The sequence below is a fragment of the Saimiri boliviensis genome, chromosome 4 (genome assembly GCF_048565385.1).
Source record: "Saimiri boliviensis isolate mSaiBol1 chromosome 4, mSaiBol1.pri, whole genome shotgun sequence".
NCBI lineage: Eukaryota > Metazoa > Chordata > Mammalia > Primates > Cebidae > Saimiri > Saimiri boliviensis.
This window is the reverse complement of record NC_133452.1, coordinates 25,352,346-25,378,129: the sequence shown is the minus strand read 5'-3', so window position 1 is coordinate 25,378,129 and position 25,784 is coordinate 25,352,346. Positions and strand designations below refer to the sequence as shown.

The window sequence follows — 25,784 nt, the reverse complement described above, 5'->3', positions numbered from 1 at the left end:
ATAGATTGCACCTCAATTCTATTTTAATTTTTTTATTATTAGTGCTGCTAATTTGTGTACATTAATTTTGTATCCTGAAACTTTGCTGAATTTACTAGTTTTCGGACTTTTTGGATGAGTTGTTAGGGTTTTCTAGGTATATGATTATGTTATCAGCAAACAGTGACAGTTTGACTTCCTTTTAAGTGACTCAGCTGCCCTTTTGTCTGATTGCTCTGTCTAGGACTTCCGGTACTGTGTTGAATAGAAGTGGTGAAAGTGACCATCCTTGTCTTGTTCCAGTTCTCAGGGTTCGGAATGGTTTCAACTTTTCCTGCTTCAGTATAATATTGGCTATGGGCTAAAAGTGATAGATGGGTTTTATTACCTGAATGTATGCTCCTTCTATTCCAATTTTGCTGAGGATTTTAATCATAAAGAGATGCTAGGTTTTGTCAAATGCTTTTTCTGAGTCCATTGAGATGATCATGTGATTTTTGTTTTAATTCTCTTTATGTGGTATATCACATTTATTGACTTGTGTATGTAAAACCATCCCTGCATCCCTAGTATGAAACACACTTGATCATGGTGTATTCTCTGTTGGATATGCTATTGGATTCAAATAGCTACTATTTTGTTGAGGACTTTTGCATCTATGTTTGTCAGGGATTTGGTCTGTAGTTTTCTTTTTTGTTATGTCCTTTTCTGGTTTTGGTATTAGGGTAATACTGGCTTCATGGAATGACTTAGGGAGGATTCTGTCTTTGTCATTTGGAATAGTGTTAATAGGATTGGTACCAATTATTCTTTGAATGTCTGATAGAATTCAGCTGTGAATCCATTTGGTAGTAGACTTTTATTGCTGGTAATTCTTTAATTACAATTTTAATCTTGCTGCTTGTTATTGGTCTGTTTAGAGTTTCTATTTCTTGCTGGTTTAATTTAGGAGGATTGTATATTTCCAGGAATTTATCCATCTTCTCTAGGTTTTCTAGTTTATGCATATAAAAGTGTTCATAATAGCCTTGAATCATCTTTTCTGTTTCTGTGGCATTAGTTGTGATATCACCCATTTTGTTTCTAACTGAGCTAATTTGGATCCTCTCTCTTTTCTTGGTTAATCTCACTAATAGTCTATCAGTTTTATTTACTTTTCTTTTTCTTCTTCCTTCCTTCTTTCTCTCTCTCTCTCCTTCCTTCCTCCCCTTCCTCCCTCTCCTTCCTCCCCTCCTCCCTTCCTTCCTTCCTCCATTCCTTGTCTCTCTCTCTTTCTGTTTTTTCTTTCTGTCTTTTCTTTCTTTCTTTCTCTTTCTTTCTTTCCTTCATTCCTTCTTTCTTTTCTTTCTTTCTTTCTTTCTTTTTCTCTTTTTCTTTCTTTCTTTCTTTCTTTCTTTTCTTTTCTTTCTTTTCTTTCTTCTTTCTTGTTTTGCTCTTGCTGCCCAGGCTGGAGTATAGTGGCATGATCTCAGCTCATTGCAACCTCTCCCTTGCAGTTTCAAGAGATTCTCCTGCCAAAAGAAGCAAAGAAGGACATTATATAATGGTAAAAGGATCAATACAACAACAAGAAGAGCTAAAGATCCTAAAATATATACGCACCCAATACACAAATACCCAGATATATAAGACTTATAAAGAGACTTAGACTCCCACACAGTAATAGTGGGAGACTTCAACATTAATATTAGACAGATCAATGAGACAGAAATTAACAACGATATCCAGGACTTGAAGTCAGATCTGGAACAAGTAGACTTAATTAACATTTATAGAACTTTCCACTTTAAATACACAAAATATACACTCTCATCAGTACCACATCATACCTACTTACAGGTTTAAATGAAATATTACTTGGCTCTTTGTTTGTTATTTTCTTCCCTCATTTTTTTCATGTCTCCATTATTAAGCACAATTATAGGCATACCCATTTTTAGACTGCATTCTAGCCCGGGCAATAAAGCAACACCCCCATTCTCTCTCCCTCTTCTTCTTTCTCCCTCTTCTTTATTCTGTTTTTTAAATTCTTTTCTTTCTTTCTTTCTTTCTTTCTTTCTTTCTTTCTTTCTTTCTTTCTTTCTCTCTTTAAAAAAAAAAGGATTGTGATAATTTCCTGTTGGAGTAGTCATTTAATCATTGTATAATGTTCCTCTTTGTCTTTTTTTAACTACTGTTGCTTTAACATTTGTTTTGTCTAATATGAGAGTAGCTACTTCTGCTTGCTTTTGGTGTCCATTTGCATGGAATATCTTTACCTTAAGTTAATGTGAGTTTTTATGTGTCAAGTGAGTCTCTTGAAGATAGTAGACACTTGGTTGGTGAATTTTTATAATTCTGCTATTCTATATATTTTAAATGGAGCATTTAGGTCAATTGCATCCAATGTTAGTATTGACATGTGAGGTACTATCCTACTTATCATGCTATTTGTTGCCTGAATATATTGTGTTTTTTTTTTTCTTCTTTTTCATTTTGTTATTGTTTATAGGTCCTTTGAGTTTTACATCTTTTGTTTTTTGGGTTTTTTTTTTTTTTTTTTTGAGCCAGAGGTTGCTTTGTCATCCAGGCTGGAGTGCAGTGGTGTAATCTCAGCTCAATGCAACCTCTGCCTCCTGGGTTCAAGCGATTCTCCATCTCAGCCTCCCAAGTAGTTGGGACTACAGGCACCTGCCAGCACACCTGGCTAATTTTTTTTTTTTTTTTTTTTGGTATTTTTTTTAGTAGAGGCAGGGGTTCACCATGTTGGCCAGGCTGGTCTCAAACTCCTGACCTCAGGTGATCTGCCCGCCGGGGCCTTCCAAAGTGCTGGGATTACAGGTGTGAGCCACTGCACCCAGCTGAGATTTATGCTTTAAGGAGTATTTTGTTTTATTTCACTTGCAGGATTTGTTTCAAGATTTAGGGGTCCTTTTAGCAATTCCTGTAGTGCTGGCTTGGTAGCGGAAAATCCTCTCAGTACTTGTCTGAAAAATACTGTTTTTTCTTCATTTATGAAACTTAGTTTCACTGGATACAAAATTCCTGGCTGATAATTGTTTCGTTTAAGGAAGCTGAAAATAGGATCCCAATCCCTTCTAGCTAGTAAGGTTTCTGTTGAGAAATCTGCTATTAATCTGATTGGTTCTTCTTTATAGATTACCTGATATTGCCTCACAGCTGTTAAGATTCTTTCTTCTTGACTTTAGGTAACCTGATGACTGTGTGCCTAGGCAATGATTTTTTGCAATACATTTTCTAGGTATTTTTTGAGCTTTTTGTATTTGGATATCTAGATCTCTGGCAAGGCTGGGGGGTTTTCCCAAATTATTTGCTCAAGTATGTTTCCCATACTTTTAGATTTCTCTTCTTTCTTGGGAACACAAATTATTCTTAGGTTTGGTCTTTTAACATAATCCCCAACTTCATGGCGGCTTTGTTCATTTTTTTAAATTCTTTGTTCTTTGTCATATTGTGTTAATTCAAAAGTGTTGTCTTCAAGCTCTGAAGTTTTTTCTTCTGTTTGTTCGATTCTATTGCTGACTTTCCAGTGCATTTTGCATTTCTCTAAATGTGACTTTGATTTCCAGAAGTTGTGTTTGTTTTTTATTTATGCTGTTTATTTTACTGGAGATTTTTTGCATTTATATACTGTGTCATTGTTTTGATTTTTTTAAGTTGGTCTTCACTTTTCACTGGTGCTTCCTAGACTGATTTAATAATTGACTCTGGATTCTCTTTCTGGCAATTCAGAGATTTTGCCCTGGTTTTGATCCATTGCTAGTGAGCTAGTGCGATCTTTCATGAATATTAAAGAACGTTGTTTTGTCATATTACCATATGTTCTGGTTCCTCTCATTTGGGTAGGGTATGTCAGAGGGAAGATCTGGGACTCAATGGTTGCTGTTCTGATTCCATTGTCCCACAAGGTGCTCCCTTGATGTGGTGGTCTCCTTCCCCTAGAGATGGGGCTTCCTGAGAACTGGACTGCAGTGATTATTATTTATCTTCTGAAGCTAGCCATCCAGCAGAGCTACTGGGTGCGGAGCTGGTACTGGGGGCTGTCTGCAAAGAGTCCTGTGATGTGATCCGTCTTCAGGTCTCTCGGCTATGTATACCAGCACCTGCTCTGGTGGAAGTAACAGGGGAGTCAAGTGGACTCTGTGAGTGTCCTTGGATGTATTCTGGTTAAGTTTGCTGGTTTTGTACTGGTTGGCCTCCAACCAGGAGATGGTGCTTTCAAGAGAACATCAGTTGCAGTAGTATAGGGAGGAGTAGTATAGGCAGTGACAGGCCCATAGAACTCCTAAGAGATTATGTTCTTTGTCTTTGGCTACCAGGGCAGGTAGAGAAAGACCATCAGGTTGGGGCGGGGTTTGGTGTATGGAGTCAGACTCTCCTTGGGCAAAGCTTGTTGCGACTGCTGCGGGGGATGGGGATGTGGTTCCTAGGCCAATGGAGTCATATTCCCAGGGGGATTATGGCTGCCTCTGCTGTGTCAGACAGATCGCCAGGGAAGTGAGGGAAGGCTAGAAGCTGCTGGCCTCACTCAGTTTCCACACAGCCCGCAGCCCAAAAGGCCAGTCTCACTACTGTCGAGACCCCTCACCCATGCCCCCTGCCAACAGCACAGCACTGGGTTTATTTCCAGGCAGCTGGTGAGCAGGGTTGAGAACTTGCCCCAGGTGACTAGTCTCCCAGCTCCTGAGAACATAGGCAGACTCCCGGTTCCTCAGCTCTCCCATGGAGCAGCAATAGCATTCTACCTTCTCCAGAGGGTCTGTAGATTCTCTGAGTTTTTGTGGTATGTTCCTGTGCTAGTTCTTGGAACAAAAGTTCACCGTATGTCTCCACACACTGCTCTGTTTGTCCGAGTGGGAGTGGCAAGTTAGTCCTGCCTCCCATCACCATTTTTTAAATTCTCTGTCACTGATGATACTTTCTAAGTTTAATTTTTTTTTAATATCAACGTCTTTGGATCGTTAAAACAGCCTTGCAGCATCCTAAATTTTGAAATTGTGATTGTTGTGTAGTTATTGTGAATTTTGGCAAACCATAATGAGTGTCTTAATATCGTCTCATAGCGCCTTTTTTTAAATGCTTTTTTTTCTGTCATACTCAATAGAAAATTGCTTTACTGTGGGCAGTATTAGTAAAATTTTAGAAGTAATTTTTATGGAAAAAGACAATATACACATTATTTAGTGGTTATTGATATTAGGAATCATTTTATTATTTTTAAATAATATATATTTTACATACAATATAAATTTTATTAATATTATTAAGATCTCAGAGATTACTTCTAAAACTCTTTCAACTCCATTACTCTAAACAAAAAGATAGGAGAAAAAAATTAATTAGGATCCTAGTCCAATAAAGCTTTTCCTTTTTATACCTATTTCATATATTCTGAATATGACAAGTGCTAGATTTTACTTTGCCATCTTTAAGAGTTTGGTTTAAACATAAATCTCAATAGCCCTCTGTCTTATTGCATGACTTGGGCTCTGCATGTAGTTTCATACTTTGCTGTATTTAGGTAAATGGGACACTCAGGACTAGTCATTACCCAAAGTACTGGGTAATGACTATAATAAGATAACATAGACTGCATAGCCTAAACAACAGACGTTGACTTTCCCACAGTTCTGGAGGCTGGAAGTTCAAGATCAAGGTGCCAGTAGAGTTGGTGTCCAGTGAGGACTCTCTTATTGGTTTGCAGATGGCCACCTTCCTGCTGTGTCCTCACATGAGAGAGCTCCGTGGCAACTCTTCCTCTTATCATAAGGACACCAGTCCTTTCAGACTAGAGGCCCACGCTTATGGGCTCATTTAACCTCATTTGCCTCCTGAAAAGCTCTGTCTCTAAGTACAGTCACATTGCAGGGTTAGGGCTTCAATGGAAGAATTTTGATTGGACAAAATTCAGTATATAACATATTAGATAAAGGTATATGGGCAGTTTGAAGTGTTTTGGCCTTTTGTGCTTTATTCTTGCCAGGAACTAAGTGTTCTGGCAGTAAAACAACATATATTTCCCCCAAGAAAATAATGGATCATATTTTATATTTCACAATATTTAAATGTTAAATGTATAAAGTTGGAAGGGTTAACATGCCTACAGCTAATCAATTCTGATTTTTCAAGCCAGAGAAGGCTACATCTTTTTAGTTAAAAAGCTGCTTCAGTGTGTGCATGAGTGTGTTCACATGTGTGTACATATGTGTGTGTACATGAGTGTGCATGTGTGTATGTATGAGAGAGATGATTTGGTAGCTGGTGGTGTGAGTGCATTGCTTTACCCTTGATATGATGCCTGTATCTCTAAGAGGACTTATTACATGTATCCCACTACAAAAACTGATTTTGTGGAACATTAGATTGTGAATTCAGTTGTTTGAGATCTTTCTGTTTAAATGAGATTGGATTTTCTTTTTTAGAATAATTGCTCCTAGGCAGTCCTGGAAAGTTTAGAAACTTATTTTATTTTGTTCATTGTCCTCTAGTTATTTTGATAGGGCTGTGGAAGAATGGAGACAATTCCATTGTGACCTTAATGATCTCACACAGTGGATAACAGAGGCTGAAGAGTTACTGGTTGATACCTGTGCTCCAGATGGCAGCCTGGACTTAGAGAAAGCCAGGGTGCATCAGCAGGTGAGTGCTTTCTGTTAGAGGAGTGTGTTGCACATATGGTTAGTGTAAAAATACTCCTTAGTGGCTAATATGAAAAACAATTTTATTTAAACAATTTTATATTTAGAATAAAATGTGTAAAATTTTATGCCTAAGATTATACCAAGAACCAAAAAATATATGCATGCCTTACCTCTGTTTTTTGTACTTAAACACTGAGGCATCTCATTTTTTTTGTATCATTGATAGTTATCATAAAAGTAAAATTATTCTGGAGTGACAGCAGGGCAGCTGCTCATGTAAGTCTAATTCAGTCTTGGGAAAATATAACACAAAGTTAGGTCTGCTGTTAACAATAGGTCTTTTAAAATAATGATAGAAAGCACACACAATTTCAATTCTACCATTGATAAAAATATTTTCTCTTTTATTAAATTTTTACAATGTATTTTACTTAGAAGGACATGACAAGTTAAAGAGAATTCATTTATTTTTCTTATAAATATGTTAATGCATTTAAAAAAAAATTTTGGAGTTACAGATAAGTGTTTAAATTTGACTTGAAAACGTTCATTTAATCTGTAGCTTAAACATTTGTAGACCAATGTATTAGTGTGTTCTCATGCTTCTAATAAAGACATACCCAAGACTGGGTAATTTGTAAAGGAAAGACGTTTAATTGATGCACAGTTCAGCATGGCTGGGAGGCCTCAGGAAATTTACAGTCATGGTAGAAGGGGAAACAAACACGTCCTTCTTCATATGGTGGCAGGAGAGAGAAGGGCTGAGCAAAGTGGGGGGAAAGTTTCCTGTAAAACCATCAGATCTCATGAGAACTCACTCACTATCACTAGAACAGCATGAGAGTATTCAGTTACCCTGATGATTCAGTTACCTCCTACTGGGTCCCTCCCATGGCTCATGGGTATTATGGGAGCTACAATTCAAGATGACATTTGTGTGGGGACACAGCCAAACCATATCAGCCAGAGAAGCAATATCTTAGCAAAATGCACATTTAGATTTACTTGTATATGGTAGGACACAAGGGTATAAAGAAGTATTAGGGTATATTATTTTTTAAAAGCAATGCCTTCAAGCACTTATTTGAAAGAAGATAAGCAACTCATTTTCATCAAACGCAATTGATGCTTATACTTTATTGTAAACAGCTGTTACTTGTTTTATGTTATTAGGCTGTCCTATTTCCTTGTATTTTTCCTGACGCCATTCGTGAGAGTGGGTTAGATTTTAAAATAAATTTCATTTAGCATGTTTGTTGAAATGTAGTTAAATAGCTTAAAAATGGCTTTTTAAATATAAAATATTTTTTCCAGAAACTTGTTTCTTTAACACTTAAATTGATACCACAATACCTGGATAGATTCATTGCATCAGAATCCTTTGATTATTAGTGAAATTAATCTTGAGTTGTGGTCTGTTACAGGAACTTGAGGAGGGTATCAGCAACCACCAGCCCAGTTTTGCAGCACTAAACCGAACTGGGGATGGGATTGTGCAGAAACTCTCCCAGGCAGATGGAAGCTTCTTGAAAGACAAACTGGCAGGTTTAAACCAACGCTGGGATGCAGTCGTTGCAGAAGTGAAGGATAGGCAGCCAAGGTGATTTGGCTATGATTGTTTGCAGGCACAGGAGTGAACATATTTTGGGTAGAATCTTTTAAGATGCATTCCAATGAGTTATTTTATTGTTTGACATTATAATAGGAATTTTACTGACGTTTAAGACCTCTGCTGCCCCTTCTGTATTTTTAGGCTGTCCGTGAAGTCTCACTTTTCTACTCCAGAACTATTATATATGTAAAAAACAAACACCTTTATTCCTTTTATTTACGACTGCTTATTATGATATGGTGATTATGGTAGGAATTTAAAGTAGTTGAAATAACTGAAACACCAGGTTTCAGGTTTGAAGGTCTGGGTTCAAGATCAGACCTTCCCCTTGCTTATTTCCTGACTGAGCCTACATTAGTAATCCCTCTCAGTAAGTTGTTTTAGTGTCAAATGTGTTCTATTCTGTGCTTTGCAAATAATAAAGTTTTTTGTCTATGTAACATAATACATATAGTATTATTAATTTTTATGTCAGATTATGTTACAGTACCTCAGATTTTATTTGGGTGTCTTCTGGTTGCAAATATGTTTGATTATCAATGAATATAATGCTCAATACTATACATAATTTCCGTATTTAAAATTATTTGACATTATTTTCTGAGACAGTCAATGAATTATTTCTGCTTTCTACATTTCTGCTTTGCTTCATATAGTCCATCATTAATGATCTTTTTTGATTATTTGTTTCTTATTGGTAGTTTGTGGTTAAAAAGTCCAAGATTGTTTTTTTTTTTTCTGTTCATTTTAACTCTGTTGATGAAGTATTATTTTAATGACAAGCTATCATTTTGTGAAAGGCCAATCTAATACTTTATCAGGCCCAGTATTATTATGAAACCTAAAATATTCAAGTATGATGTGACCTACAGTTGCTTTTTATTTTAAAAATCTATTCTTTTGTGTGTTTTGGTAAGAGACAAATAATAATTTGTATGGTGTGGTTGAGAGATTACCATGTGGCAGAGAGAATATATGGCACTTTGCATGCAGTGCCTCCTTTAGACCTCACAATTCCCCTCTAGGGGACTGTTAGGTTTTGTACAGCTTTGGAAACTGAGGCTGAGAGAGGCAAGGTTAAATAACTTGTCCAAGATCTCATAGAAAGTAAGTAATCATGCTATTTTATTCTCTCAAATATTGTGCTATCCAAACTTGGAAAGAACACAGAACTCTCTGGCCAAAGTGTCTTCCTCTGGTAATGAGAACTACAATATTACCACAGAGGATTGTCATGAGGATTAAATGCAGTAGTGTTTGTAAAATGTACATGCCTTGATTATTCATAGTAAACACTTAAGGTATCTATTTCTTATGAAAGCAAGTTAGCTTAGAACTTATTCTCTAAGCATATTATTGCTGAATTTTGCCAGTGATTGATTAATGACCTTATCGATGTTTATTGAGCTCTGTGTTTAGCACTGAAGATACAAGTATGATTTAGGAACTCAAAGACTAAGAAGAAGAAGAAGAAAATGATTAAAGAAAATATCATTAAGATAACAGTATCCAAGAGGCAGATGTGATGGGCTGTGGAACTTAAGTATCACAGAGGAGGGATGCTGAAGCTGAGTTTTAAAGCATTTATGGCAATTTTCTATAAATTTCTTCTAGGAAGGCCCTTCTATGCAGAAGTAAAACAGCAGTCCCAGTCTGGGCGTGGTGGCTCACGCCTGTAATCCCAGCAGTTGGCGAGGCTGAGGCACGCAAATCATGAGATCAGGAGTTTGAGATCAGCTTGGCTAACATGGTGAAACCCCGTCTGTACTAAAAGTACAAAAAATTAGCTGGGTGTGGTGGTGGGCACCTGTAATCTCAGCTACTTGGGAGTCTGAGGCAGGAAAATCACTTGAATCTGGGAGGCAGAGGTAGCAGTGAGCCAAGATAGTGCCACTGCACTCTGTCTTGGGCAGCAGTGTGAGACTCTGTCTCAAAAAAAGAAAGGAAAAGAAGGGAAGGGGAGGGGAGGGAAGAAAGAAACCAGGGAGAGGAGGGGAGGGGAGGGGACAGGAAAAAAAAACAGTAGAGGTGGGAGGCATGAATGGCATGGTCTTGTGAGAGATCTGCAAAGGATTGAAAGAAGAGGAGGGTTCAATGACTAGAGGGAGGATTGGAGACTGAGATCCCATAAGATTTTATATGTCATGCTATTTAGTTTACATGGAAGGTCCTAGCTTGAAATGATTTATCTCCTAGACCCTTTTTGTTTTTTTGAGACAGTCACTCCGTTGGCCAGGCTGGAGTTTAGTGGCGTGATCTCGGCTCACTGGCTCACTGCAACCTCTGCCTCCCAGGCTCAAGCAATTCTCATGCCTCAGCCTCCCAGTAGCTGGGATGACAGGTGCCTGCCACCATGCCTGGCTACTTTTTGTATTTTTAGTAGAAATGGAGTTTCACCATGTTGGCCAGGCTGGTCTAGAACTCCTGGCCTCAAGTTGATCTGCTGGCCTTGGCCTCCCAGTGTTCTGGGATTAGAGGCATGAGCCACTGTGCCATTCCTCTCCTAGACGTTTTTAAGGAAAAACATGTGCCTGCTGGGAGATTTTAACAATAAATGCAGTAATTCTTCTAAAGATTGTCAAATAGATCTCTGTGGAGTGTGGTAATTACAGCTGCTAAAACTAACAAGGTGAAGCTAATACATATTTTACTCATTTTTTAGAAGTGAAAAGAATAATGGAGCTCCTCCCCAACAGCTTATATTTTGACTAAAACAACATTTTTGTAAATTAATGCTAAACTTCACTTTAGGTTTGTAATCTATATTAAATTGGGATTATCTTGGGTAGATTATATGTATATTGTTATCAGAGTCTTTGAGAATTATCACAGAGTTCAATTTGTTTTTGTACTGAGTGCCTGTAGTTAAGTATTTGCATAGTTCAGCAACTTATGGGGTAATTTCTTCCTGTTTTTGGAGACAGGGTCTTGCTCTGATGCCCAGGCTGGAGTGCAGTGGTGCAATCATAGCTCACTGCATCCTTGAGCTTCTGGGTTCAAGTGATCCTCTCACCTTGGCCTTCTGAGTAGTTGGGGCTGCAAGTGCTTGCCACCACACCCAGCTGATTTTTAAATTGTTTGTAAAAATAGGGTCTCACCATGTTCTCCAGTCTGGTCTCAAAACTCCTAGGCTCAAGTGGTCCTCCTGCCTCAGTCTTCCAAAGTGCTGGGATTACAGCCGTGAGCCACCATGACCAGTGGTGTTATTCCTTAATGAGCAATTGTTATGTTCTATTTGAACATGAATTTATAAGTAGCTTTTACTCTTAGGGATAAATTTTTTTTTTTTTTTTTTTTGAGACGGAGTTTCGCTCTTGTTATCCAGGCTTGAGTGCAATGGCGTGATCTCGGCTCACTGCAGCCTCCATCTCCTGGGTTCAAGCAATTCTCCTGCCTCAGCCTCCTGAGTAGCTGGGACTACAGGCGTGCACCACCATGCAAAGCTAATTTTTGTATTTTTAGTAGAGACAGGGTTTCATTATGTTGATCAGGATGGTCTCGATCTCTTGACCTCATGATCCACCTGTCTCGGCCTCCCAAAGTGCTGGGATTATAGGCGTGAGCCACTGTGCCTGGCCAAGGATAACATTTAAAATGAAGATTATATTTAGCTAGTTTGCAGATGAAAATACTGGGTGACTCAAATATGTCTTATTGAAATTGCTTGATAATGCTAGCTTCCTTCATAGTTCTATTTTCAAAGTACTAAATTAGTCATGATCATAAAATTTCAACTTTTTTTTGGAAACAAAAGGTCTATAATAGTATTTTGGGTGTTTCTAAAGTTGTTATTTATTTAAGTTAAATACTTTTCAGTATGGAGGGTAGATTACTTGTTTTAGTATTAGTAATAGTGCTATTGCTGTATTTATTTATTTTTAATTAATTAATTAATTTATTTTTTGAAATGGAGTTTCACTCTGTTGCCCAGGCTGGAGTACAGTGGCACAATCTCGGCTCACTGCAACCTCTGCCTCCCAGGTTCAAGCAATTCTTGTGCCTCAGCCTCTCGAGTAGCTGGGACTACAGGCACACAGCACCATGTCCAGCTAATTTTTGTATTTTTGGTAGAGATGGAGTTTTACCATATTGGCCAGGCTGGTCCCGAACTCCTGACTTTATAATCCACTCGCTTTGGCCTTCCAAAGTGCTGGGATTACAGGTGCGAACCACTGCACCCAGCCTGTTTTTAATCTTAAAGGAGAATTTTTCCTTGATGGCTATTTAAAAATTATGATTTCGTTGTGATACTATCCTTCAAATGTTATTAATTGTTCATTAAATATATAAATATTATTTAATATTTTATTACATATATTGCACCGTTGTGTTAGACCTTTTGTGATTGGAAATGAAAACTCATAGCCATAAAAACATAAATTTTTATTAGGGATGGTACAATATAATTCATTTAAAAATGGCATTCAGCTTTTAAACCAGCAGTTAATTATAGCACCTATAAACATAAAGATACCAGTAAGCTTTTAATAGCTTTCAAATCATTTTAAAAAATACATACTCTTATTTGTCACATGAGTTCTAATCATATTCCTGTCTTCTGACAGATGGTTTATATTCTTGTAAATGTTATTCTTATATCACTATAAAGATCTAATTGAGGCAGTTCCTTTTTTATATTCATTTGACTGTTTTCCTTGCATCATTTAAAACTTCTGCTTTGTTGTTTTCTACATCTTTTTGTAACTTGGTGCTATATTCAAATATAATCATTATTTTAATGAGCTAGCCAAATTCACAAGTTTCTTATCTTCCCTAATACTTGTAAGATTCTCCCATTCTTGGTACTTTGCTTTGTTCTTATTCTTTCTATCCTATGAATAAAGTAGAGTAATTGTTGCCACCTAATGTGATAACATGTCATATAATAATTCCTTTCAATATTCATAGAACACTCAAAGAGAATTTTGCTTCTTCCCTTTTATTTTAGATAAGGACATTTTTCATGTTTTAAAAAATTTTCATTATGCTGCAGAGTGATATCTAAGTTTAAAAAAGTCTTTTGTATTCAATTTCTACACAATTTTTTGTGATGAGGGAAGGTAACATTATTTAGTTTCAATGGTTTTGAAACCGAGGAAAAAACATTTTGGTCTATTATTAAGCAACCTTTTTTCCTTTTTTTTTTTTTTTTTTTTTTTTTTTTTTTTTGAAAACTGTTTTCTAAAGTGACTATCTTGTTTTGTATTTCCACTAGAAACATAAGAGTTTTGCTCCAGTAGTTCCATATCTTCACCAGCATGTTGTATTATCAGTTGTTTTATTTCAGCAATTCTAAAAGGTTATAGTAGTGTCTTAATTTGATTTTATTTTGCACTTCCCTAATGAGCTATGATGTTGAGTATTTTTTCTTTTTTTTTGATTATTTTAATTTAATATAAATTAAATTAAACATTTAATTTCTCAGTTGCGCTAATCACATTTCAGAGGCTCAAAGGCCACATGTAGTTAGTGGCTATCTTATTGGATGGCACAGATAATCAAACATTTCCTTTATTGCAGAAGCTTCTGCTAGACAATAGGATGCCTTAGCTAAAGTCATGAGTTCTTTCACATCAGAATTCATGACTAATCTTCAGTAGGAATAGAGGAATTTTATAAGACTATAACATTTAGTCCTAAAGCATTTAAAGTCCAATTTTCTCATTCCATGTTACAGTCACAAATTTCTCTAGTTTTGATTTTAAAATTACCTGACCATATTTGCTATCTCCCCAACTAAGCTGGAAGCCTTTAAAGAATGGGGCCGCTTTTTAGCCAATTTACCAGTCTGTGTCTTTTGATTGGGGCATTTAGTCCAATTACATTTAGGGTTAATATTGATATGTATGAATTTGATACTGCCATTTAAACGTAGCTGGCTGTTTTGCCCATTAGTTGATGCAGATTCTTCATTATGTTGATGTTCTTTACCTTTTGGTATGTTTTTAGAGTGGCTGGTACTGGTTGTTCCTTTCTATGTGTAGTGCTTCTTTCAGGAGCTCTTGTAAAGCAGGCCTGGTGGTGATGAAATCTCTGAGTACTTGCTTGTTCTCAAAGGATTTTATTTTTTCTTCACTTATGAAGCTTAGTTTGGCTGGATATGAAATTCTGGGTTGAAAGTTCTTTTCTTTAAGGATGTTGAATATTGGCCCCCACTCTCTTCTGGCTTGTAGGGTTTCTGCTGAGAGATCTGGTGTGAGTCTGATGAACTTCCCTTTGTGGGTAACCTGACCTTTCTCTCTGGCTGCCCTTAGCATTTTCTCCTTCATGTCAGCCCTGGTGAATCTCATGATTATGTGCCTTGGGGTTGCTCTTCTTGGAATATCTTTGTGGTGTTCTCTGTGTTCCCTGGACTTGAATATTGGCCTGCGTTGCTAGTTTGGGGAAGTTTTCCTGGATAAGACCCTTAAGAATATTTTTCAGCTTGGATTCATTCTCTTCTTCACATTCAGGTACACCTATCAAATGTAGATTAGGTCTTTTCACATAGTCCCATATTTCTTGGAAACTTTGTTCCTTCCTTTTTACCCTTTTTTCTCTAATCTTGTCTTCTTGTTTTATTTCATTGAGTTGGTCTTCGACTCTGATATCCTTTCTTCTGCTTGGTCAATTCAACTGTTAAAACTTGTGCATACTTCGCGAAGTTCTCGTGTTGTGTTTTTCAGCTCGATCAATTCATTTATATTCCTAAGTTGTCTATTGTCATTAGCAGTTTGTCAGATCTTTTTTCAAGGTTCTTAGTTTCTTTGCATTGGGTTAGAACATGTTCTTTTAGCTCACCGAAGTTTCTTATTTGCTGCCTTCTGAAGCCTAATTCTGTCAATTCATCACATTCATTCTCCATCAGGCTTTGTTCCCTTGCTGATGAGGAGTTGTGATCCCTTGTAGGAGGAGAGGTATTCTGGTTTCGGGTGTTTTCAGCCTTTTTGTGCTGGTTTCTTCCCATCTTTGTGGATTTATCCGCCTGTCATCTTTGTAGTTGCTGACTTTCAGATTGGGTCTCTGAGTAGATGTCCAGTTTGTTGATAATGAAGTTATTTCTGTTTCTTAGTTTTCCTTCTAACAGTCTGACCCCTCTGCTGTAGGACTTCTGAGGTACACTCCAGGCCCTGCTTGCCTGGGTATCACCTGCACCTACTGCAGAACAGTAAGGGTTGCTACCAGTTTCTTCTTCTGCTTTCTTTGTCCCAGAAGAATACCTGCCAAATGTTGGTCTGAGCTCTCCTTTATGAGGTAACTCTTTGGATATATGTGGGTCAGGGAGCTCCTTGAGGAGACAGTCTGTCCTTTATAGAAGCTCAAATGCTGAGCTGTGGGCTCCATTGTTCATTCAGAGCTGCTATGTGATTTTCCATGTGGCGACCCACTGCGTTGGCTGAACCAGTGGTGCTGAGATTCTTGGTGCTTTTTTGCCCGGGAATCTCCTGGCCTGGCTCACTGTTTCAGTCCCCTTTTTAATCAGCTGAATAGGTGACTCTGCCTTCCCAGAGCTCCATTCGCCAGCTAATAGGGCACTCAGTCCCGTATGTTTTGTATTGAGAACCGTCACGCTGGGGCATCAGCAAAACAGCTGCACCAGCCAGAAGAGTCATGCTGGCGACTTGTGGGGCTCCTCCACCTGGGAATCTCCTGGTCTGTGGGCAAGAAAAATCCATCTGGAAATGCGGCATCCGCTCGTTCTCTGTGCTTTCACTGGTACCTGCAATCCTGAGCTGCTCCTAATTGGCCATCTTGGATCTTTCTCCCCAGTACTTCATCTTTAGTATTTTAGAATATATACATTGCTATTGATTCACTTAAAAGTACATATTAAAATAATTAGTAGAAATTATTTATTTTGAGAAATATTTAGTCAGGATATCCAAATCAACTATATAAGGTTCTGCTTAATTGGATATTTTTCTCAATATTTTAAAATAACATATTATTTTAGGCTAAAAGGAGAAAGTAAGCAGGTGATGGAATACAGACATCAGCTGGATGAGATTATCTGTTGGTTAACAAAGGCTGAGCATGCTGTGAAAAAGAGATCGACCACGGAGTTGGGGGAAAACCTGCAGGAATTAAGAGTAAGTTGTTTATTTCTAGCTGTATACCTTTTGGTGCCTGAACATTATACTTCAGAATATCATACTGCATATCTGAAGAAGAAAAGGAAAAAGAAACTTTATACTTTTTGGTAAATGTGGTGAACTTGAAAAAGGAATATCTTTTATTTTTTAAAGCACAGTTACAATTTTGGTCTTGCAGAGGTTAAACTTCACTGATGTAAAAAGAGCAAACTTATGGTTTCAATATTAGACCAAAGGTTTTTAGGATATTGTAAACTGACCTTATCATTAAAAAATATAATAGGGCTATGAAATACAGTTTTTTTGCTTTTAGATTTGGAAGACAATTACTGATTATTATCTAGAAAGTTGCAAAACTCAACTTTCTAGAAATAATCAGTAATTATCTGAGTGACTTGCAGAGTAACAAAATGCAGCTTGCAAAAGGCTAGTGTCATGCTTGTATTAATTAGATTTTCTTTGTTGGTTTGCAACTAACAAGTATTGTTCATAGTTGTATATAATCTATAAAAATTCATATATATGTTGATGTAGAAATATATCCAAATATCCATAAATTTTGTATTCATAAATATTTATTTTTTGTGTTAACAATTAAAATACTTGTTGCAGAACAATCAGCATAAATGCTCACATTTTTGTTTAAGAAAGAAATTGTGAGTGTGTATTCATACATGTACAAGCAGGAAAGTGTGAAAGGTTGCTTACTAATTCAGTCAGAGATTTTGTTTATAAAGGAGTGTGATTGAAGAAACATTGAATAATGGTGGAAAATATTTTGTGAAACATTTATTAAGTTTTCTTTTTAAAATGTGACAATATCTAACAAGCTTATTTCTGTTTTATCTAAAAATTTCAATAGCTTTTTTTGGGAATGTCTCTTTTGTAAACAATTTGGGGAGAGTTACAAGTGGTGGGAGAGTATATTAGGATGGAGTAGCAAAGAGGAGATAAGAATAGAATGTTAAATTAGTAATGTAAAAGTAATACGTGACCCGGTTAAGAGGCAGTGAGTACCAGGGAGTGAGTTTGTGCACAGGAGTGCAGAAATTCACACAGCATGTATGTGCTCATTCTCCTGTTAGAATTTGTTAGCATGGTCTTAAGCTTCTTACAAGTTTATTTTTTACTTAATAAATTAGAAATCTACATTTATAGTAATACTTGCCAAAAAGGTTTCTAATATGGTTCTTGAACTTTCCCTTATCTGACTGCCTTCTAACCACACCTGTCTTTTAACTTCTTCAGGACTTAACTCAAGAAATGGAAGTGCACGGTGAAAAACTCAAATGGCTTAATAGAACTGAATTAGAGATGCTTTCAGAGAAAAGTCTGAGTTTACCTGAAAGAGATAAAATTTCAGAAAGCTTAAGGGCTGTAAATATGACATGGAATAAGGTGTGTATAAAGTTACTATCATACGTTTCTCATACTGATTGATTTTGTTGTCAGAGATGTGGCATCATCCAACTGCTTTTACTTTCAAGTACATCCAAATATGGGTGAATTTTACTAATGCTTACTAATATTCATACTTATCTGTCATAGACACAGGCATATATTCTGGAAGAATACTTTTTATTTCATATGAAACGCTTTGGCTTAGGGGATTTGTACATTATATACTACATTAGATAATAAATATATGTTGGAATTAGGTAATACAATTCCAGTGTTTATATTCTGAAAATGAAGACCTTAAAATAGCATTCTGAGCTGGGTGCATTGTATCATACCTGTAATCCCAACACTTTGGGAGGCTGAGATGGGGGAATCAAATATGTCCAGGAATTTAGGACCAGCCTGGTCAACACAGTGAAACCCCATCTCTACTAAAAATACAAAAATTTGCCAGGCGTGGTGGCACAGCCCTGTAATCGCCACTACTTGGGAGGCTGAGGCATGAGAATTACCTAAACCTGGGAGGTGAAGGTTGCACTGAGCTGTAATCATGCTACTGTGCTCCAGCCTAGGTGAGACAGGGAGATTGTCTCAAAAAAAAAAAAAAAATAAAATAAAATAGCATCCTGATTTTGCACTTGACTTTTCACACGTGTGTTTATTTTCAAAGATTTTATTCCTTAAGTGTATGTTTACTAGATTCCAGTGAAATCTAATGGCATGTGACTACAAATACAACTAAGCTATCTTTCCCTCATACCGTTACTTTTTTTTTTTTTGCCATTGAAACAGTTAAAAGTAGATAAAGTCATCTTTTTGTTTGACCTGGTACATACCATATCAGAATATGAGGTCTGTGTAGGACATTGAATGGATATGTCTCTGCCCTTTGTTTGGAGGGACTCCATATCAGTCATTTTCTCTCTCATCCTCTTTAAATGGTAGCCATTATCCTCTAGCTGATGATGCAGGTGCTTTATTGATCTGGCCTTTCTGAGTGGGAATCACTGCCTATTGAGTCACTGTGATTCACACATGTGTATCTCTGGTCTGGACCTTTCTCCATACCCTAGACTTGTATATGCAACTACCTGCTCAGCAGCTCCCCTTAGATGTCTAATAGGCACCTCCAACTAACATACACAATCAACCTCTTGATATCTCTCTCCCCTCTGTGCCTTAATGTACATCTCCCACCTTAGTCAATGGAAGTTTCATCCTTATTATTACTTACATCAGAAACATTGGAGTTAATCCTATGGTACATGAATTCTATCACAAAAAGAAACAAAGAAAACCCCCAAACCAAAAACTATACCTCAGTCACCATTATTGTCTTTTCCTTCAAAATACATATCTACTGGATGGATGGTTTATTGGATAGCCAGATGGCTACATGTGATAGGCCGATGTAGCAAAGGTATGACCGTTGTAGATGTGAGATGGTACATAGGTATTTTCTCTGCAATTCTTTCAACTCTTCCTGGGTCAAAAAATATCATACATTTGACTGCTTCGCATGACCCCCGTTGCCACTAACTTGTTTGAAGCATGCTATCATTCCTTGTCTTGATGACGACAAAGGCTGCCCCACTGGTCTCCGCTGCTTCTTCCTTTGCCCTTTGTTATTGTGTTCTAGACAAAGCAGCCAATATGACTGGTTAAAACATAATTCGGATCCAGTGACTTCTCTGAGCAAAGTCTACCAATGGCTTTCTATCTTGCTCAGGGTCAAAGCCAAAATGCTTTTAGGGCTTATAAGGCTTCTCATGGCCTGGCATCCTGTGGTCCGTCCTACAATGTCTGCTGCTCTGTCTCCTCTGCACTCCTTTACAGACATATTAGCCCCCGTGTCATTTGTCAGAAATGTCCATATTCAGTTAGAACACACGTATTTATTAAACACAAAGGATATCAGTGGGAATTCTGCAGAAAAGGGCACAGTGGTTAATTTGGGTGCATTATGTCAGACAAAGCTAAAGTTTCTGTTATTGCAGGATTTCATGTAGGTTTTTTTTTTTTTTTTTTTTTTTTTTTGAGACAAGTTTCGCTGTTGTTACCCAGGCTGGAGTGCAATGGCGCGATCTTGGATCACTGCAGCCTCCACTTCCTGGGTTCAGGCAATTCTCCTGCCTCAGCCTCCTGAGTAGCTGGGATTACAGGCACATGCCACCATGCCCAGCTATTTTTTTGTATATTTAGTAGAGACGGGGTTTCGCCATGTTGACCAGGATGGTCTTGATCTCTTGACCCTGTGATCCACCTTCCTTGGCCTCCCAAAGTGCTGGGATTACAGGCATGAGCCATTGTGCCCGGCCCATAGATTTTAATATAATTCACTTTGGTGAGTTATGAATGTCTAAGACAAACTGCTCATTGTGCAGAAAATCTCAACAATCCTTTAGGAAATTCTAACGTGATATTTCATTCATTCATCCATTCATTCATTCATTTAATAGGTTTTTATTGGATTCTCACCTTCTTCCTGGTATCATTTTAAGAGATAGGAATGCACTAAAAAGTGTGACACTTCTTCTGACTCAAAGAGGTTATCATGGATGGGTCCAGTAGACATGCAGTTATAACATCCAGGTAGTCATGGGCACATAAAGGTGGAACCCCTGCCTGGCTTTGAGGGGTAACTGTGGAAGGTTTTGTTGAGAAGATCACATCTCAGTTAATTTATGAAGGATGAATAATTATGGGTTAGGTGAAGAATGTGGGAAAGGGCAGTGTAGAGAGAAGTGGCAAATGAAAATGTGTAGAAGAGACAGAGAGTGAGCACAGTATATTTAGGTCCAGGAAGTAGCCCAATATAGAATGTAAGGCTGAGGAGTGTTCTCAAGGATGAGATCCCGGAGGACTCACTGTGCATCACAAGGAATTTGAGCTTCATTTTGCAACAATCTACCACTTTGAAGGGAGTGAGAAGCTATTGATGCATTTTAAGCAGAGGAAAGTGATATTTTTGAAATATTGCTATAGCTTTACTACAGATATGGATGGAGTGATCCTAAGAACTGATCTAGAAAGATTAATTAGAATCTGTATAAGAGTTTAAGAAATGGGTGTCAGGGAAGACAGGGATAAGGAGTTTAGATTTGGACTTGTCTAAATATCTAGTTCACAGAGAGGGCTGGACTGAAGATATATTTTGGGGAGTCTTTAGCTCCTCAAAATTCCATTTGATTCCTGAAACCATTGAAAAGGAGGACTCAGGGAGAGAGCTAAAGAAGGGTAAGAAGACCAACACATCTACTCTGTAGGATACTGGTATTTTATGGATGGACAGTGGAAAAAGAGCTAACGAAGGAAACTCAGAGGAGCCAGTCAGAGAGGCAGGGGGAAAGCCAGAATTGCAGGGTAGTAACAGACTTCAAGTGAGGGGGAGTGAACAACATTAACTGGTACACAGGGGTCAGGACAGCTAAGGACTGATTGGTGTTCTTGATAGCAATGTCAGTGGAGTTAGGGGCTCAAACAAGATTGCAGTGGAGAGTGAAGGTGGAGCCAGAAGTTTAGGTGGCTAGGTGAAGAGAAGTGGCAGAGCTACCATTCAGAATAACACCTCTTGTTTTGAACTATAGCCATCTTTATTTATATAGTATTCTTCTCTTTCTGTTTGTCTTGATGTGGTAGATTTGCAGAGAAGTGCCTACCACCCTGAAGGAACGCATCCAGGAGCCCAGTTCTGTTTCACAGACAAGGATTGCTGGTAAGATACAGTTTATCTTTAACAAAGTTTTTAAACAATCAGTAAAGTAAAATTTTGTGATATGAGCATCATCTTTGAATTAGAAAGACTTATTTAGAAACATTGTGCCATTTTCTTTATTTAATCTATTTTCAATTATTTGAAAAGAGCATCTTCTTTAAACCCAAGACATATTTGGATTCCCAGTATGGGCAAGGCCTTTGTTCCCACGGTAGATAAGGCTGGCCTTTTCTGGACTCCAGTGGCACTTGGGCATCCACAGGTCCTGCTGAAGGGAAGATGAGAGGCGAGGTGCAGAAACTGGGGACTAGTTTTCTGGGTCCATGCAGCTTTTTAGGAAATCAGCTATAACTGTCTGTGTTAACATGAGCTGGATTAGCATACGTAATTTAGACCCTGATTGTAACTGAGAGCAAAAGGCTTAGATGTCCTCGGAACCAGGTGGAAGATGGGGCTTTAAAAGCGTTCTCCATCCCAGGAAACAAATCCTGCTCACTTGGATGTGGAGAAAGAAGAATGTTTTCTCACCATTTATTTCCTTCTGTCTTTATCCGGATTAGATCGCAGACTACTGCCCCATGGCCACTGTCCCCACTGCCTTGCGGGTTTTCTGAACCATCGTGCCCTGCTCTTCTTCTGTCGAGTCACCTGGCAAAACCCCAGACGTGACTAACTCTTAACTGTCCACTCACTCCCTGACAGCTGCTTCTGCTGATTCTTTTTATTGCTCCTACCTATTTTTTTCTTCTCCCTCCTCCCGCTCCTCCTCCTTGACGTCCATGTCCACCTTCCACTTTCTATCTCTTCCCCTCCTCCTCCACCTCTGCCTCTTCCACTTCTCCTTTTTTCGGGGGGTGGAGGGGCCCTTTTATTTCTCTTCTTCCTCTTCTTTTTCTTTGCTTTCTCCTCCTCCTTCCCCTCAAGTTTTGGAAAAAGTGAGGAGAGACAAGATTTTTTTTTCTTTGATTTTTCGAGATTTGCACGCTTATTGAGGACCAAGTTTGTGCTCTTTATTACTTGTATTTCTGGAATTTTGCACCAAAAGAAACCTGGGGCCTGATCAGGTTTCTTGATTAACATGCAGAACACTTGAATTGACATCTGGGTACCACTGCTTTGCAAATACATGCTCAACTCTGTAATTATAGGGAAAGGATTTGATGCATTTTGTGAAATTGTCATGGGTTATCTTACTTTTTAGAACCTCATTATCATAAAGGAGCAGGGAAAATTTAAATACATATTTAGAAGTGTAAAGAGCTACCAGCAAAACTATACCTTCCATTAGGTGGATGGCCCATTTTTAACAAGATACTCGTGCTTGGGACAGACCTGAAACCTGAAGCTAATCTTAGTATGTCTCTCTCCTCCTACGCAATGTTTTAATTCAGTTACTTCTTTTTAACATCATATTTAGAAAATAACATTAACCATTTTAAAGTGAACAATTTAGTGACATTTAATGCATTCACAATGTTGTACAACCACTATTTCTATCGAGTTCCAAAATATTTCTATCACTCCAAAGTAAAACCTCTTACTCATTAAGCAGTTTTTTCCCATTCCCTCCTACTCCCAGCCCCTGGCAACCACCAATCTGCATTCTGTCTCCAAGGATTTATCTATTCTGGATATTTCATATAAATGGAATCATACAATGCCTCTTTCACTTAGCATAATGTTTTTGAGGTTCATCCTTGCCAACATCTTGCTGACTGTACTGATTGCAGAGCTATGACTAGCCATCTCAAATAAGCATTCAGCACTAAGAGACAGCCCAGCACTAAGAGACAGTCCTTCCATACTTTCTTCTGAGTACTGCTTGATACTCATCTCTCAACTAATGACCTCATCTCATTTTTAAAAGAAAATCATTTTTTTTTTACCCAGATAAAATCTTTTTGGTTTTCCTGCTAAAGAATCCATCAAGCTACCTGCAGCTGTACCCATATACTCTATATACTTCCTTCCTCTTCAGAGAAAAGGTTATCTCTTTTTCTAAGACCAGTTCTTCCACTTATGCATAGGATCCTATCTTCTCTGGACTGCTTATGTATCCTCTTTCTCTAATACTATACTGGATCATCCTTATTGCCATACCTTTTGATGCATATAGCTCTAGTTAATATTTAAACTGATGTATAATATTACATTATATTGGATATACTACAGTCCTCTGAATTCTCTCCTCTACCTATGCTTACCAGTCCTGTAACTGTAGACATTTTTTTTTTTTTTAACTGTAGATGATTCACCCAGTCCTTAGGCCCATAAACTGGGAGTCAACCTCAACTCTTCTCTGGAATTAATATTCAATCCATCAGCAAATAGTGTTGTTTCCATGTTCCATTCCACCTACTTTCCTGGTCTTGAACACCTTCATCTTTCTGTCTAGATTATTGGAATGTACTCCAAAATCATAACCCTGATTCTATTCTCACCTCACTGCTTCTCCATGACCTATTCCTCTAATAGCAGATAGAGTAATGCTTTTTAAATGTAAGTTTGATTGTGTTGCTTCTTTGATCACAATATTTTAATCACTTCCAACCATGTAAATGAGTTCCAAAGTCTGGCTTTGGTTCAGAACACCATGCGTATCTGCCTATCTCTCTAATCACATTTCTACTACTTTTCCCTTTGTTCCTTCTGTTTCAGATATACTGGTCTTCTTGCTGTTTCAAACATGCCGAGAACATATTTATTTCTGGTCTTTGTGCTTGATGTTCTTTCTTCTTGTCTTCCCAAAATATTCTTCTCTTGGATATTTTCATGTTTTTTTTCAAATATCCCCTTCTTGGAAAGCCCTTTCTTACCCACAATATCTCAGATACACCCTGTCTGTCTTTCTCTTCTTGCATTGATATTACTTTGTAGAATACATCCATTTTCCCTATGGAATGCAAGCTCCGGCCAGGCACGGTGACTCATGCTTGTAATCCCAGCACTTTGGGAGGCTGAGGTGGGTGAATCACCTGAGGTCAGGAGTTCAAGACCAGCCTGGCCAAATGATGAAACTGTTTCTGTTAAAAATACAAAAATTAGCCAGGTGTGGTGGCGGGTGCCTGTAATCCCACCTACTCAGGAGACTGAGGCAGGAGAATCGCTTGAACCCGGGAGGCAGAGGTTGCAGTGAGCCGAAATCATGCCGTTGCAGTCCAGCCTGAACTTTATCTTACACGCTCCCATGCCTGCAGTGTCTAGGATAGTACCTTAAACATAATAGGTTCTTAATAGGTATTTGATGAATTAAAACAATGAATTTTTTTTTAAACTACGAAAGAAGTTAAGTGAAGATTGGGCAGAAGGATGTGTGAGGTATTCTGTAGGGTGTACATCTGGTGATGAAATCACTGGGTTATACCGTATGGGTGCCTTCTACTTCACTAGCTGCTGCTAGGGTGCTGTCTAGATTACTTGGCCCAGTTTACACTGACACTGGCTGTGTGTGATGGGTTCTCATTGTTCTACAGCATTACCAGCACCTCAACATTTTGTTCTCAGGACCCCTTTACACTTGTAAAAATTATTGAGGACCCTCCAAGAGTTTTTGTTTTTGTCAGTGATATCTATCAATATTTACCTAACTAGAAAAACATTTCCATTAATTCATTTATTAAGTTGTTTAAAAATAACAATAAGGCCATTATATATTAACAAAAATAGCATGTTTTTGTAACGTATTAACATAAGCTGCTGGGAACAGTAGATCATGTCTGTGATCCCAGCAGTTTGGGAGGCTGAGGCAGGAGGATCAATTGAGCCCAGGAGTTTGAGACCAGACTGGGTAACATAGGGAGTCCCCATATCTAAAAAAATTAAAAATTAATAAAAAAATAGCCAGTCTTGGTGATGCAGTCCTGTAGTTCCAACTACTCAAGAGGCAGGGGTGGGAGAGTCACTTGAACCCAGGAGGCTGAGGCTGCAGTGAGCTGTGTTTGTGCCTCTGTATCCCAGCCTGGGTGACAGAGTGAGCCCATCTCAAAGAAAAAAATCCAAACAAACAAAAAAACAACTCTATTTTCTAAAACAAACAAAAACTTGGCAATGGTGCCGTTATATATTTTTTGAACACCACCTGTATTCTTGTATCTGTGTCTGCATTTGATCTTTTGTGATATCACATGTTATGTAGCCTTAGATAAAAATCCCTGTACACTTGGGAGAGAATGAGCCTAAAAATGCAAATAATATGGTGATGATAATAATGTAGTCATCTTGACCTTTGTAAAGGTCTCTAGGAACCTTTTGCTGATGTTGGTCCTGTGGATATTGGGTGTGTCATTTTAATTTGTATTACCCCAGTAATTGAAGAGGTCAGACATTTATTTCACATTTTTATGTTTATTGCCTTTCTTATTTCA

At 37.8% G+C, this 25,784-nt stretch overlaps 1 protein-coding gene across 12 annotated transcripts in view; it reads left to right on the top strand.

Annotated features, from left to right (window-relative positions):
* Window positions 1–25,784, top strand: part of UTRN (utrophin) — a 589,012-nt gene that overhangs the window by 250,151 nt on the left and 313,077 nt on the right. For all 12 annotated transcript variants that reach the window (XM_074397323.1, XM_074397322.1, XM_074397326.1 and 9 more), the window contains 5 exons: window positions 6,468–6,618; window positions 8,045–8,220; window positions 16,166–16,301; window positions 17,553–17,702; window positions 21,345–21,420. In XM_074397323.1, coding sequence (XP_074253424.1) covers window positions 6,468–6,618; window positions 8,045–8,220; window positions 16,166–16,301; window positions 17,553–17,702; window positions 21,345–21,420 — 689 coding nt within the window. The remainder of the gene's footprint in view (window positions 1–6,467; window positions 6,619–8,044; window positions 8,221–16,165; window positions 16,302–17,552; window positions 17,703–21,344; window positions 21,421–25,784) is intronic.